Source organism: Papio anubis, chromosome 11 (genome assembly GCF_008728515.1).
Source record: "Papio anubis isolate 15944 chromosome 11, Panubis1.0, whole genome shotgun sequence".
NCBI lineage: Eukaryota > Metazoa > Chordata > Mammalia > Primates > Cercopithecidae > Papio > Papio anubis.
The window spans coordinates 14911234-14925585 of NC_044986.1; the positions used below are offsets into that span (position 1 = coordinate 14911234).

General features: G+C 38.1%; 1 protein-coding gene across 4 annotated transcripts in view; it reads left to right on the forward strand.

Moving 5' to 3' along the window:
* The first annotated feature begins 1 nt into the window (after position 1).
* The window catches only part of FAM204A (family with sequence similarity 204 member A), a 32686-nt gene continuing 18335 nt past the window's right edge, over positions 2-14352 (forward strand). The window contains exons 1-7 of one of the 4 annotated variants that reach the window (XM_017944369.3): positions 2-90; positions 432-628; positions 4603-4784; positions 5898-6139; positions 6680-6767; positions 6895-6925; positions 7110-7209. In XM_017944369.3, coding sequence (XP_017799858.1) covers positions 5906-6139; positions 6680-6767; positions 6895-6925; positions 7110-7209 — 453 coding nt within the window. In that variant the 5' untranslated portion in view covers positions 2-90; positions 432-628; positions 4603-4784; positions 5898-5905. The remainder of the gene's footprint in view (positions 91-431; positions 629-4602; positions 4785-5897; positions 6140-6679; positions 6768-6894; positions 6926-7109; positions 7210-14352) is intronic. The other 3 variants (XM_009215470.3, XR_002524469.2, XM_003904312.4) reach the window with 3 other exon arrangements.

Below are 14352 nucleotides of genomic sequence, written 5' to 3' on the forward strand. Positions count from 1 at the left end.
CCAGCCCATTGGCTGAGACGCAGGAGCCAATGAGAAGGCGCGATGTTGACGGGGTCTTAAGATGGCTGCCGGGCAACCCTTTCCTGACAGGTGAGTACGGCTTATGGAGGGTTGGTTACCCGCCGGCTCGGGCTCCGGCATGATGAGTTGGGAAGGCCTCTTGCCGGCAGCCGAGGGAGGCGGTATGAGCGGCCTCATAGCTCCTCGGCCGAGCCTCCCGGAGCAGGCTAGAAAAGCCCCCGGCCCGGGGCCGCGGAAGCGACGGCGGGGCCACCCTCAGCCTTCCTCGGAAGGGGAGTCGCAGCGGCCTCCCCAGCCTGTTATGAGGGAGGGTTTCTCCGTCCCACTCCAGTCAAAGTGAGAGGGGATTGAGGAGGCTTTCGATAGGGGAAACAGGCTCATGTTTACAGTTGCTGTATCCCGGAAAACAGCTCCAGTTAATGGGACTGCCAGCAGGCATCCTTCGCCGGAAACTGCAGCGCTTAGTTCTGTGCCCGAGAGGGGATTCTGCCTGTTTTGGGATTGGAGTGGGGCATTGCCGCCAGAAAGCCTGCAGAATTCCCGGTTGTGCAGCCAAGCAGGAACAGGTGTACCCTACTAGACCCATCCTCTTGCCATCTTGGACCTTGTAAGTATTCTCACAGCGGAATCGACTTAAAATGAGCCTTGAACTGTTAACTTGGTTTATTGTCTTTCCATGCAGGATCTTGGGTCTGGGAAAATGTTTTTCAGGCCAAGTAAACGAACACTGTCTTTAATTAAAACAGTTGCATACATGCAAAATCTTGCTAAATAAGTAGGTTTTCTGGATTGGCCGATTGTCAACTTAAATTCGCTCTCAGGCTTGTAATTCAGTTGTCCTTTCTGTACCTTTTTTGAGAAAAGGAGCACATTCATTTCATAAAAGTAAATAGGATATTTACGTTAATGTTGATGTTAACATGCTTGAAAATAGTAACCATTTTTAAGTCACCGACACTGATTATGATGTAAATTACAATCTTCAGATTGTTAAATGTGGTGGCTTATAATTAGTATATAAGTGAAATTAATTTTAGATCAGATGAAGTTCAGGCTTCTGGGATTACTTCTAATCAAATACAAAATATGGGAAATAAGCCTTATACGATGAAAATGGAATTTAAATCCTGGAATAGAGACAGAAAACATTTACCCATCGAGGTGCTCAAATAATATCTTTTGAGTTTTGGTTATAAGCAGCTGCCTGGTTGTCCAGAAAATATGACATTATTACTCAAACCTCTGACTGTGACTTTGACTTTGATGTATGTGACTTAGTATAGCATCTTACATAGCTTTCTGTACTCAAAAAGTACAGAAAAAGAATTCTTAACCAAATTTAACAAGTCTGTAATTATAGGCTAAGATCGTTCTCAGACCCAGTCTCAAATCCTTGTCCCCGCTTACAACTCTGCCCTGTAAAAGTTCATAATCTAAAGCCATGGGGCTATTTTTGTAAAACAAGTGGATCAGAATGCATTAGGCAAGTCAGTTATCCTATCTGTAAATTGAGGGCGGAGCGGGCAGGGGAGGGGCAGATATAGATAGTAATTCCTAGTGGAAGGTTTGTTGTGAAGATTAATGGTAAACCAAGGCCTGCCACACTGTTTGTATGCCATATGTAGCAGTGACTTGCTTTGTTTCCCCTTTCTGGTTCTTGTGTTTCCTGTTGTAACTAGGGTTCCTTCCCCTTCTCAGTGTCCTGAAGTGTACAGCATCTCTCCGAAAACATTCTCTTGGCTGAGTTGCTAGGTAGAGGAGAGAAACCTTATCTACTGGGATACTGGGCTCTAATCAGGATTGCAGTCCTGGAGAGAATGGAGTGATACATCCAGGAGTGAGATGACTCTGGGCATTTGGGGCACTTATAATATCAAAATCTTAAAGAGACACTTTAGAGCTGTAAGACATCTCAAAGATCATTTGATCAAACCTTTATTTTATAGCTTAAGAATGGAGGCCCAGACAAATGCAGTGACTTTTAATTATGTTGCTCAGGACTAGAAACCATCTTCCAACTTTAAAAACTCTTTTCCCCTGGAATCAGTGCACAGTCTAGAACAGTTTTTATTGTAATTTGATTTCTCCCTGGCTGCTATATTTTGAAAGACTGTGTCTACTAAACCTTATTTATGAATTTTTTTCCTGAATAAAATCAGGCCTATAACTACCATTGAACCTCTGATTATCATGTGGTGAAGAATAGTGCTTCGCTAAATTTGTCTTTTCCTGTAATGGTGAATGGTACTGTCTCACTGAGGGGAAAAATAAAATAGTTTGGGCTTTTTGAAATTAGCTTAGAGACTCCTGTTACTATATTCATACTTAGATTAGGAACTACTGAACTGTACCCTGTTTTTGAGTCATTGTTATCTGACCAAATATGATAACTAATGACGATGGGTGGTTTTCAAGGGCAAACAGACAGACAAAAAAACCCTAGTTATTCAGACTAGGACAGTATATAAATATTTTCAGTTCGTGGCAAATTGTGTTAGCCCAGGACTAAAGATGTGTTCTGCGTAGTACACACAGAAGGTCTTTGAGGATAATTGTGGGATGGAATAAATCTTAACTCTAGAGGTGGAGGGTGTGTAAAATGAAGAAGGTGATATTCAAAACCATAGAGAGAAAAAGAGTTCTGAGTCATTTACATTTTCCTTGGGGCGAAAATGATTAAATTGAAAATTATTTGGGTTTCAGGGTAAAAAAAAACGAAAGCTTATGAATTAATACGTTGGCTGCTACATGGACTTGGCTATAATCTATAGTAAAAAGATTTAAGTTTCTGTTTCTCTGATATTCCACGTCTCTTGAGACTGGCTGAGTGAATTTTCACAGTTAAAGGGTAACTTGGGATTATCTGCTTTAAAATAAAGAAATACACTCTGAAAGACATGAGTAAGAGACACAGATAATCATCCTCCACAGCAGCCAAAAGAGGAATAACAGGAGGCCTAACATGGTGCCAGTTGGAAACTTTGTGAATGACAACTATATGCTATGAATAGAAAGACTATTTTCAAACATGAGTCCAAAGCAAAAGTCACTAAGCAGCCACTCCATATTGGCTGATCTGTAATTGGGCTGCTGCTTACACAGGCAACTCCATTTTGCAGGCTGCACAGTGAGTGGCAGCAGTTACCCATGTTTATCAGTGACTGCTCAGTCTCCCTTGTGTTTGGTTTTTTGAGAGTCACGGGAAAATGGCACATGATTTTAAAGGTTTTCAAGAGTGGAGTTCACAACCTACCTGATTTGGATTTTGCCTGGATTTAGAGGTGGATTCCACTTTTTTCAAGCTATTTTAATTTTTTTTTCCTTTGGGTACACTCAAGAAATTACCATACCAGGCAGATGCCACATCAGCGGGAGCTAAAAATATATAATTTTGAGAAAATTTAAAAAGCCATAAAAAATGCCTACTTGAAGGCTGATTAGCAACAACAGCAGCAAAAATCTTGCCTTCTTCAGGGCAACTGAGACTGTTCCCCAGAGGGAGGTATGTTTGGGTGCCCAGAGCATAGACTATCACCCTGCAGAGATGCTAAAACAGTGGTTTGGTGGGAGACCTGTGTCATTGCCCACTGGAGAGGCACACGCATTTCATGAGCAGTCACATCTGAAGTCCAGGTCAAGGAATACTTGGCTCAAAAATTGAACAGAAACTTGCCATGTGTGTAGATGTCATTTCATGAGGCTAGGGATTTTTGCCTGTTTTATATACTTCTGTCCCCAGAGTCTTGAAGAGTGTCTGGCACACAGATGGGCATGTAAAATATTTTATGGACAGGAAGGGAAACACTTCTAACATAGATTCCAGTGATGCGAAGAAATCCAAACCTGGAATTTGTTACTGTTTTAAGTCCTTAAATGATAATGAGCCTAAAGGTATATTATATGCCGGTGGCCAAATCATACTGGAACTTATTACTGCTTCCTTCCCCTTGCTCTCAGAACAGGAGAAATCTTTTTCGTTAATAGCATGATACCTATTTTTCAATATTGTCATATTTTACATGATGTCTTTTGTGCTCTCAGAGTATCTCAAGAGTACTTCTGTCTCAACTTTAAAAATCCACAGACAGGTTTAGGGATAGATCTGGGTTTTATGGGGCCTGGAGCTCATATAACTTCGGGTCTCTTCCTTTAAAAAAAGAAATGCAAATTCTGAAAGTACAGTACTTTGGAAGGACCTGTGCAAATGAGGAATCTTGGAGCTTAGGTTACCATTATTTTCCTGGTAATTTGCCCTCATTTTATCGCTCCATTCAGAAAACTAAACATTAATATTTGTTATAGACACTTCACCTCAGATTGTGACTATCAAGGAAGGAAATGATGGCATCAATTGCTAAGTGAGTGCACCACAATTATCAGAAACTTCAAAACTATCTTACGAACCCAGTCACTCATAATAGAAATGATAAAAATGTAATACATGGCCATAGAAATAATAATAGCAAAGAGAACTTAACATTTATTGAGCCCCTAGGACCTCCTAAACACTATGTTGAGGGGCTTATCTCATTTAATCCTCAGAATAACCCTATAAGCAGTATAATTATCCCTGCATTACAGATAAAGAAATCGAAGGTCAGAGATGTTAAATGATTTCCTCATACTACTAGTAGTGGCAGAGTCAAGATTCTAGTTGGAGCAGTTAGATGCCAGAGTCCTTCCTCATAAAAAGCCAGCAGAATATTTGGTGAGGATATTTCAGAGAGCCAGCAACTGATGAGACTGGACCAAAGCCACAAAAAGTAAGATCTGATTCTTCGGACCTGGAAGGAAGTCTTGAAAAGATAACTTAAATCTGTTATCGCAAAATCCCTGATGTGTTTGTCTCAGAGAGAATGGTGTGGTTTTTTTTGTTTGTTTGTTTTTTAACTAGGTTAATCACAATATGGGACAGAAAACTGCAAAACAGATTTCCGTCCTTCCATTTTATTCCTTCAGGTTGATAGTAAATCATGAGCAGTACAACCGGCTTCTTTATTTTAAGCATCTTTTGAAGGAACTGGTTTTGACTCAATATATGTGCTAAAATAGACTGTGCCATGGAGATCAATAGTGAATATGTACTTGAGTATTATACTTTTAGCAAATGATAACAAATTTGCTATTTTAAGACGTTTTATTAAACTTAATGGTTCTCTCTACCAATGGACTGTATAGCTAATGCTAAGTATCATCTTGAACTTTACCATTAGTTTCCCAAATATAGTATTGTTACTTTAAAAAGCTGTACATTTTTGTTAAATTGTTAGGATTATAGTTCATTTAATATTATTTTAGCAAACAATATTAAACTAAAAAGTAGGATATCCATTTTACTACCATACCTTCCTCCAGCTACTTACATAGCTTAAAAATTTTCCTTTAGTTGCTTTCCTGCTCCTTAGACAATACGCCCTCTGGAAGCTTGGTCCATTAAATATAGGTGAAACATGCAGTTTTATTCTCTAATTGGTATAGCTTCAAATATGGTATTTTAATCCTAAATTGCTTGCAAAGTATGTTGTTAGGTTTTTAACATTCTTGAGCAGTGCATTACTGAATTTCATGTTTTTTTAGACAAAGCTACTCATATATTAGAGAATTAAGGCTCTGTTTTCTTTGCCTGTAGGTGTGTGTTGTAACAAACTTGTTTAAACAGCTTTTAAACTTCTAAACTTTTTTTTTTTACTTATACAAGTGAAGATTTTAATTATTTTGAGTTCATTCTATACCATTTTAGATGGGGGAAAAAAAAAGTTTAGGTGGACTGTTCCCAAACCATTGTTACAATTATTAGGCACCTGGAATGTCTTCTAATGGTCTTAAAATTATTTCTATGGTTATTCTACATGTGTAAATTAATCTTTTCCTCATAGAAGAAAAGATGTGGAGTGGGCTGCTACCTCCTGGCCTAAATGAAAGTGATGCTGAGTCAAACTCTGAAGATGACGCTACGTTGGAGAACTCTGGACTTAACTTACAGGAAGATAAAGAGGATGAGAGCATCAGAAAAACAGAAATCATAGATTTCTCAACAGATGAACCACAAACTGAAACAGAGTCAAATGTAAATGCCTATGAAGAGTGTCCTTCTGGAATTCCCGTAGATATGTGGAATGTAGGTTTTCTCTGAAATGCTCTTGCTACAGCCTGTGCGTGTACACACCCCTCATTGTGTCTCTGCCCTGGTCAGAATGTGCATGTGTTCTTGGGACTTAACAGGGAGGGAGATGGACTCAGAATGCTTTTACTATTCTCTGAGGCATTGGCCACTTAGATACTTGCTTTTATTTTGTTTTGTTTTTCATAGAAAGACAAAGGAAAAAAAAAAAAAAACCCAAACCACTATGCAGGATTAGCTGTTTGCCTAGCGTGGTACATGAGGAGTTTCTGTCTTTATTTTATCTTTTATTTATCTTTTTTGTTATCTACATGAGCTTCACTCTCAAATTATGAAATGACTTATTTCAAAACAAGTGAATATCAAAACTCAGGTTGTGAGTCTCAGAGAATAGAGCATCTCAAGAACTGATTACCATCATTAAATTGGTATCTTTATACATGCTGAAATATAATTGTTTTATTACTTCATTATTTTTTAAATGCATGTTTTTCTGGAAAGTGTATTTGCTTCTCAATATTTTTTTCTTTTACATAGAAATTTCAAGAACTGCATAAAAAACATACTGAACAGAAAAGCACAAACTCAAGATTCAGAGGGAAAAAAAGAAAACGCTCCAGAAAAGGTGTTTTGTTTTAATTCAGGTTGTTAGTCGTGCTAATGCTAAATTGTGACTGAATTTAACCATTTTTTTAAAATATGGTTTTGAAATTAGTGAAGTTAGGTATTGACACTTTGTGAATTCTTTTCAGATAAATTGAAGAATGAAAAAGAATCTCATAGGTAGGTGGAATTTAAAATAGTTATATATTTTAGGCCATTGTAGAAATTGTTGAACTAATTGTTTCTGATCGTAATCAAACATATATGAACTAGTAATTGTAGTATAATTGTAGTAACCAATTAAAAACAGTAAAAGTAAAGACAGTATATATTGTATAAAACAAAACTTACTATCTTCTTTTAGTGAAACATCCTCAAATGAAACCCAGTGGAAGGAGCTTACTCAGTATTTTGGAGTCAATGATAGATTTGACCCACCTGTTAAAAGGAAAAAAGTTGAGAAGGTAATATCTTTGTTATTGCATCTTATACCAGCTAGGAGGATACGTTTGTGATTAGCCTTGCCTAAAGTACTTGTTCTCATTAATTCATTCAGTTAAAAAGTTAAGATGCCTACTATGCACCAGAAAAGGTGCTGGATAAGTAAATAGTTACAAATTATTAAAAAACTGCTAAGAGAAAGAACGGGCTGTTGTGAAAACATTAAAATGGGGGCTGTACTTTAGCATGGATGATCAGGGAAAGCCTTTCATAGAAGGTGCCATGTCACTGAGACCTGAAGGATGGAAAAAACTGTTTATATAAAGAATGCTAGCACAGAGGCATGGGTAAAGATCCTAGAGAAGAGTCGTCCTGGGACATTCCAGTAATCGTAGGAAGGCCAGCCTGTCTGGAATAGGATCAGTGAGGAGGAGGGTAGCCCACTATATGATTATAGAGGCAGGCAGTCACTGACCAAAGACCTCAAAGGGCTTAGTAAAAAAATGGGTTTTATTCACAATGCAATTGACAGTCATAAAGGCTTTTAAGTCAAGGGAATGACATGACCTATGTTAAAAAGATTTGTATGACTGTTACCTGGTGAACTGATTGTGAGGCAGCAAAAACAGATGAGAACAGAACAGTTAAGAGACTTCTGGGCATAAAATGATGATGGATTGAGCCAGAATGGTTCCGCTGAAGAAGGAAAAAAGTGGATGGATTTGAGGCATATTGTATAAGTAAAATTGATGATACTTGCCTCTGGATTGCTTGCGAGGTGATAGGGAGGGTTTGAGGCATGTGGAAGGAAAGAGGACCATTCAAAGCTTTAGCTTAAGCAGTGGTGTGAATAGTGATGTTACAAAGAGAAATTTGGGGAGGGGAAAGGATTGAGAGTGGGACTTAGCCAAAGTTCAGCTTGGGACTTGAGTGTTATTGGAAAGCAGGAGCAGAGTAGATGGTTAGTATAGTGAGGTAGGGGCTCAGAGGAGAGCCTGACCTTTAGATGCACATTTGTAGTTGTCAGTCTCTAGACATACTAATACTTAGTAGAGGCTTGTGTGAATGAGTAACTCACTTATTCACACAGAGAAATGTTGGAGCATGAAAATCAAGTGCTGAGTGCTAGAGCTGGAGGCACAGGGGGCTAGTTGATGCCCAAGTATATTGTATCCTGTGTGTAATAGACAGATGCCTCTTTCATGGATCATTGCTGTAGACTAGTGTGTGTACCTAGAGACCTTTGTCACTTTCTGATCCATCTGTATTTCTTCCAAAGTACCTCTGATTTTAAATCCATCATTGCATGGTACTGTGTCATTGAGGGTGCACACATTAAGGAACTGTCAAAACAGAATTTTGCTGTGAATTTTTTGATTCCAACTTTGCAAAAGTTTCTTATCATCCAAAAACAGTCCCTGGAACATTGGGGAATTGGAACCAGAATCTCTTTCTGCCTCAACTAATTATTGCTCCTGAGCAATCTCATTTTTACAAATGTTCAAGCAGGTGCAGAAATGCTAAATTTCTTGCAAAGAAAAATCACTGGTACAGTTGAAACTAAAAACCAGGTTTCATGACAGCAGTCTCAGTTTCCTAGGCTCAATGCAGAAGGGGTGATAACTGTTTGCAAGTGTAATTGCCATTCTCTTGTGATGCTGGTGGGCCCAACAGTGGCTGTGTGACGGGAGATGCTCTTGACTGTACCAAATGTGTTCTAAGGCATTAGGGAGGAGGACCATGCTGGCAGCCCGGGTCCGGGTGTTATCTCTGGCAGACCTGCCATAGAGTTCCAGCTGCTGGATGAATTGTTCTTTTGAGGGAAGGAATGGTCAAATATTGGTTCTATTAGGTAATATTTTTTTAAATTTTACTTGTGAATTAGATGGTCTTTGAGTTTCACTTGTTTACCATGTTTGTTAGGTTTTCTCATAACTATATTGACATTAGAATGTCTAAATTGCTTCTTAGTGAAGTTAAAGCCATGAAATGAACTTCCTAGCTACTCTAAAAAGTAGAAACTTAGACATGATTTTTTTTTACAGTCTATCTTTATTAAAATTTTATTATCCTACATATAAATTGTACCTTCTTGATACTGGCTAGATGCCAGGCTTACTCTTATTCATTGTCTAGGATTTGGAATTTGTATGGAGTTGCTTTAATACAGGTTACTAGGATTCTTTGCACAAAATTAAACAACTCAATTTTAGGAACCAATGTTCTATTTCACATTATGCATTAAATGTGTTCTAGAAGGAAATTATAACCCAAACACTATTTTGAAAATGAGGTCTCTGTGTAAGGGAGACTGCTATAAGTCCTTTTGCAATTGCCCATTGATCTGTTTTATACGTTTGGGTTTTCTTAACTTTAGATATTCATCCTTGTGATGATATTCATCTTAACAGTAGATACTCGTCCACATAAATTACATCTAGCTAAGGAAGTTATGGTGGTTTTCTAAACGAGGAGCCTGAGCTAACCAGGCTTCTATCTGTCTAGGATTTTCCCCGCATTTAATATTCCACAAATAAACCCAAGCATAAGAGGAAAGGAAGGACTTAGTGAAGCCAGATTCTTTCATATTCTCTTGGTGGTTCAGTATAATTGCATGCCAGCAGGTTCCCACTCATTCTTTGGTTTGGGATCGTTGGTTTAAATGGCACTCCTTTGGCTGTTCTGCTAAAGTTTCTACTGCAAATACAACAGAGTAAATAAACTTTAAAGAATGTCCACATTGGAGATGCTGAGATAAAAATTAAATAAATGTAAATCCAGCACATAGTAGCGACTGCTCATGAAATCTAGAGATGATCATGAAAATCTGTGATGCAGTTAGAACAAAACTAGCATGAATTTGCATCCACTATTTTATTTCTGTGGAGCAGAGGGCTGATCTGTTACCATATCTGAGAGAACCTTTTTATTTTGTATTTACTCAACCCTCTAGAATGGTAAAACGAAACAAACTTCTTAATCTGTGTCTATCGTGCAGTCTTTTTTTTCTCCCCGTTTTTCTTTTTTGGAACACTGCCAAGCTGAAACTGTTGCTCAACCAAGAATGTCTGTTTACAGCACTGCTGTCACCTGCCTCTCAGACAATGCAGAGGCTTGTATTTTTTAAACATAATCTCCCTAATATCCAAAGCTGTTTTAAAGTGTTCTTTGTATTAAATACAGCTATAATTGTGTTTCTGGCAGCAGTTCTGGGACTTACTAGTAATTCTGTAATCATAGCATAATTATTTTGAATCTGTGGGAATTTCTTTAGAATAAATTTCACTCATTAATTTCACTATAAATGTCTCAAGTATTCTTTAGTTGAATCAGTTTGATTAGTCAGCAGTCATTATTGAAGTAGTTTTATGTATACCTAATGGATACTTTTTGGCATGAAAAACCAGAGGTACTTTATTAAATGTTAGAGTAATTATACAATGTCTTTGATGAATTTTTCAAGTTTTTTATGAGAGGAAACTGCTATTGTATAGTGTAGCTTTTTCGAACTTGTTTTTTTTATTTTTTAAGCAGAGTGCTTTTTCCAAACAGACTCTTAACATGGTTCTCCAATACATAGATCAGTTAAAAATCTGGCTTCCTTGGGTGGATGGAGGGAGGAGGTATAGGAGAGGGAGGTTTAGGGGTGTGATGAGAGAGGTATGGGGAGTGTTGAGGTGATACCATGAAGATCTCCTGGTATCAGTTACAAACCATTGCCTCTTGGTTCCTATGTGATTCCTGTGGGGTGGGTTGATAGGTCCAGTGTTATTCTCATACGGATAAAGAAACCGAAGCTCAGCATAATTTGCCTAAGAAAACAAACCAGGTAAGAAGTGAAATGAGACTTTAAACCCAAGTCATTTGGTCCCAAATGTAGCTTTTTCTGAATGGGGTTTTTATTTACCTGACTCATATGATTTTTTTTTTTTTTGAGACAGAGTCTTGTTCTGTTGCCTGGGCTGGAATGCAGTGGTGCGATCTCAGCTCACTGCATCCTCCTCTTCGCGGGTTTAAATGATTCTCCTACCTCAGCCTCCTGTAGCTGGGACTACAGGTGTACGCCACCACACCCAGCTAATTTTTGTATTTTTAGTAGAGATGGGGATTCGCCATATTGGCCACGCTGGTCTTGACCTCGTGACCTCGTGATCCTCCTGCCTTGGCCTCCCAAAGTGCTGGGATTATAGTCATGAGCCATCGCACCCAGCTGACTCAAGTGATTTTAAGTAGGTATGATTATATATATATATGTAAAGTTAACAAAATTATAAATAAATACATGATTTACATTTACGTATGAAAGTACCTCTTCCCCTCTCCCCCACTGCCCTTCTTTATGAAGAGATTGCCTTATTTTTTCTTAGATATTTAGGTTCAGTAATGCAAACTTCAATGGATAATTCATTTGTGTTAAGATTTAAAAACTGAATATATTAACCGAATAAATATTTAGTAGCAGAATTTTCATATAAATATATTGTGGTATAGTTTGACTTTAAAAGCTTTAACCATATATAAAAAGTTATTCTACATATGCACATATAGATGTTAGCCCACAACGTTAAACCAAGTACCCACACATTTCTTAGATATTTGTAGTCCTATCTTCTTGACATTTATGGTAAAACTTTATTAATTGGCAATTGTTGCCTTGTGGGTTAGATACTTCGTTTAGATGAATTTTTCACCTGTGGCCAAATTGCCATTCCTAGGTTTGTGTTGAGATATATCGTAAATTATGTTTTGATTCTAACCAAAAGGCAACTTAGAAGCACACCAAGGCGCTGCAGGCTATCAATAGCTCCTCTGTGCCTCCTGCCACTCCTGTAGAATGGAAGACATCCTAGATAAGTCAAATAAAGGCTACTCTTGAGTCTAGCTTAAAACTTTTCAAAAAGCCTTAATACTCAGACTCTAGTTCATGAGACTATTTACTGACAAAGTTGAATGCTTGAGTCTTGTACTTGGGTCTGAGCTTGAAGTATGATACAGTCTGTAGCCTTATAGAGATAAGCCTTCTCTTTTGCGATAATGGTATCCTGATATTTAGGTTTAATAATAGGAGCAGCTTATTATTTATTGAATGACTGCTATATTCTAAAAATGTGGCTAGGTATTTTATATATATGTTCTTTGACTCATCATAATCTTGCAGAGAATGTGGTTTTATTCTCATTTTATTGCATGTGAGATAACTGCAACCCACAGAGGTTTAGAAACTCACTCAGGGTTGCTTAATTCATAAGTATAGGAGCTAGTCTGAACCTAGGTCTGACCCTGCCAGCTGTGCTCTTTGTGAGCTGCTATGAACTTACAGTCTTTAAGGAGATGGGAATGTTTTACTAAGTGTTTTGAGTGTATTTGGAATATTAATATGTTCTTATGGAAACAAAGTTTGTACATGGAACCAGGAGTTTTTCAGAACTAAAAGAAGCTATTACATTTTATTTAAATAAATTGCCAGAAAGAGAGATAAAAGGGCTAAAAACAAAGTTGAAAATGTGATGGAAATCTAGAATTTTTATTTATAGAAGGGTTACTCATTCAAGCCAGTCTTTTCATTACCTTTGAGGAAACAGAGGCTTATGAGTCAAGTATGTCATTTACCCAGAGCTTTGACCATATCTCCTGTCTTCTAGTCCTGTGCTCTTTCCATTGTAATATGCTATTACCTTTAGATTCTGCTCTGAATGGCTGGGGGAATGGAAAGGCTTGAGAATGGAAGCTGTTATTGAGCAGGTTGTTGAGATGAAAGGTTAGAGCAGGTCTAGGTTGATTGCTTCCTTGCATGAGATTGGATAAGTTCTGAGTTGAGGTCAGGCTATGCAAGAATTTGTAGTGCAAGGAAACTTGTAGTTTGATATTAATGTTTTGTACAAATACATTTTGACACATACAAATATGTGTCAGTGACATTTGAGGCGATGCCTAATATTCTGCACAGGAAAGTGAGACTGTTGTATTTACATTTTTTAAATAAAATAACTATTTTCAATATAAATTAAATAGTAAAGTTCTAGGTGCAGGTACTATTTTAAGCTCTGTGAGCCCAGGATGGAGAAGATACTCCCCGTGCCCTTGAGGAATGTATATATTCTAGTACCAGGATAGATGCATATATAAATGAGTACAGTACATGTACCTTTTTTTAACCATAGGGGCATTATTACTTCAATATTACTGTTGTGAATTCTCTTGGAAGCTTCTCAGAGTAGTTGGTTGTAATGTTCCCAGTTTGAGTGGGGTCCTTTTAGTATGAATGCAAATATGGATGACTGCAGTGTGAACATCAGCTCAGTAGCACAGACTGAATTAATGTCTTCTATGTAGAAGGAACTGGGCTGGATTCTGGGACACACCAAGCCGGTGACACGCAGCCAGCTCCCACTGAGTATAGGACCCAAGAGGGGAGAATACACAACTTGCTGTAGTGTGTCAGACAAGTTAAATGCTGAAAGGACACAAGGTACAGCAACAGTACAGTGTGGAGAGCCTTGTGTGGGGTTTGGGGAGGGTGATGGGGTCATAGGAATGTAGGGCTGAGGAGCGCTACATAGATAGGGAAGGTAACATTCAACGTGAGCCTAAAGGAATGATTAATATTTTTCCAAGAGAAGCACATCAGAGGCACAGGGAACATTAAGAAAATGGTAAATGTGGCCAGAGATTAAAAAGCATAGCATTGCTGAAGATGGGGCTGAGAAAGCATTTGGGGACCCCTTTGTGAAGGGAGTGGGGTGTTATTCAAAGGGAATATGAAGTAATGCTTTAAGCTGGGTAATGATATCTGTTTCAGAAAGAGAAGACTAGTTTGGAGATTGTTATAATATTCCAAATAAGGGATTGCATGCCCCTGAAGAAGCACAGAATGAAGAAATGAGAGACCTTTGCCAAAATAGAGTTCAGATAGGAGCAAGGGGTTGGAAGCATTGAAGATAACTCAGGATTCTATCAAGGGTGACTACGGAGGAGGAGAAGTGGGACAGCAAGTATTGGGCTTGTTACAGACATCATGAAATTGAAGACCTTGCCTTTTCAGGCCTTCAGTGTGAAGATGATTAGCAAGTAGCTGGAGATGTAGATATTGGCACGGGGGAAGTCAGGTGTTTTTAATTATTTAGAGAGCGCAACCAGCTCATAAAAAGTAATTGAAGCTCCAGGAC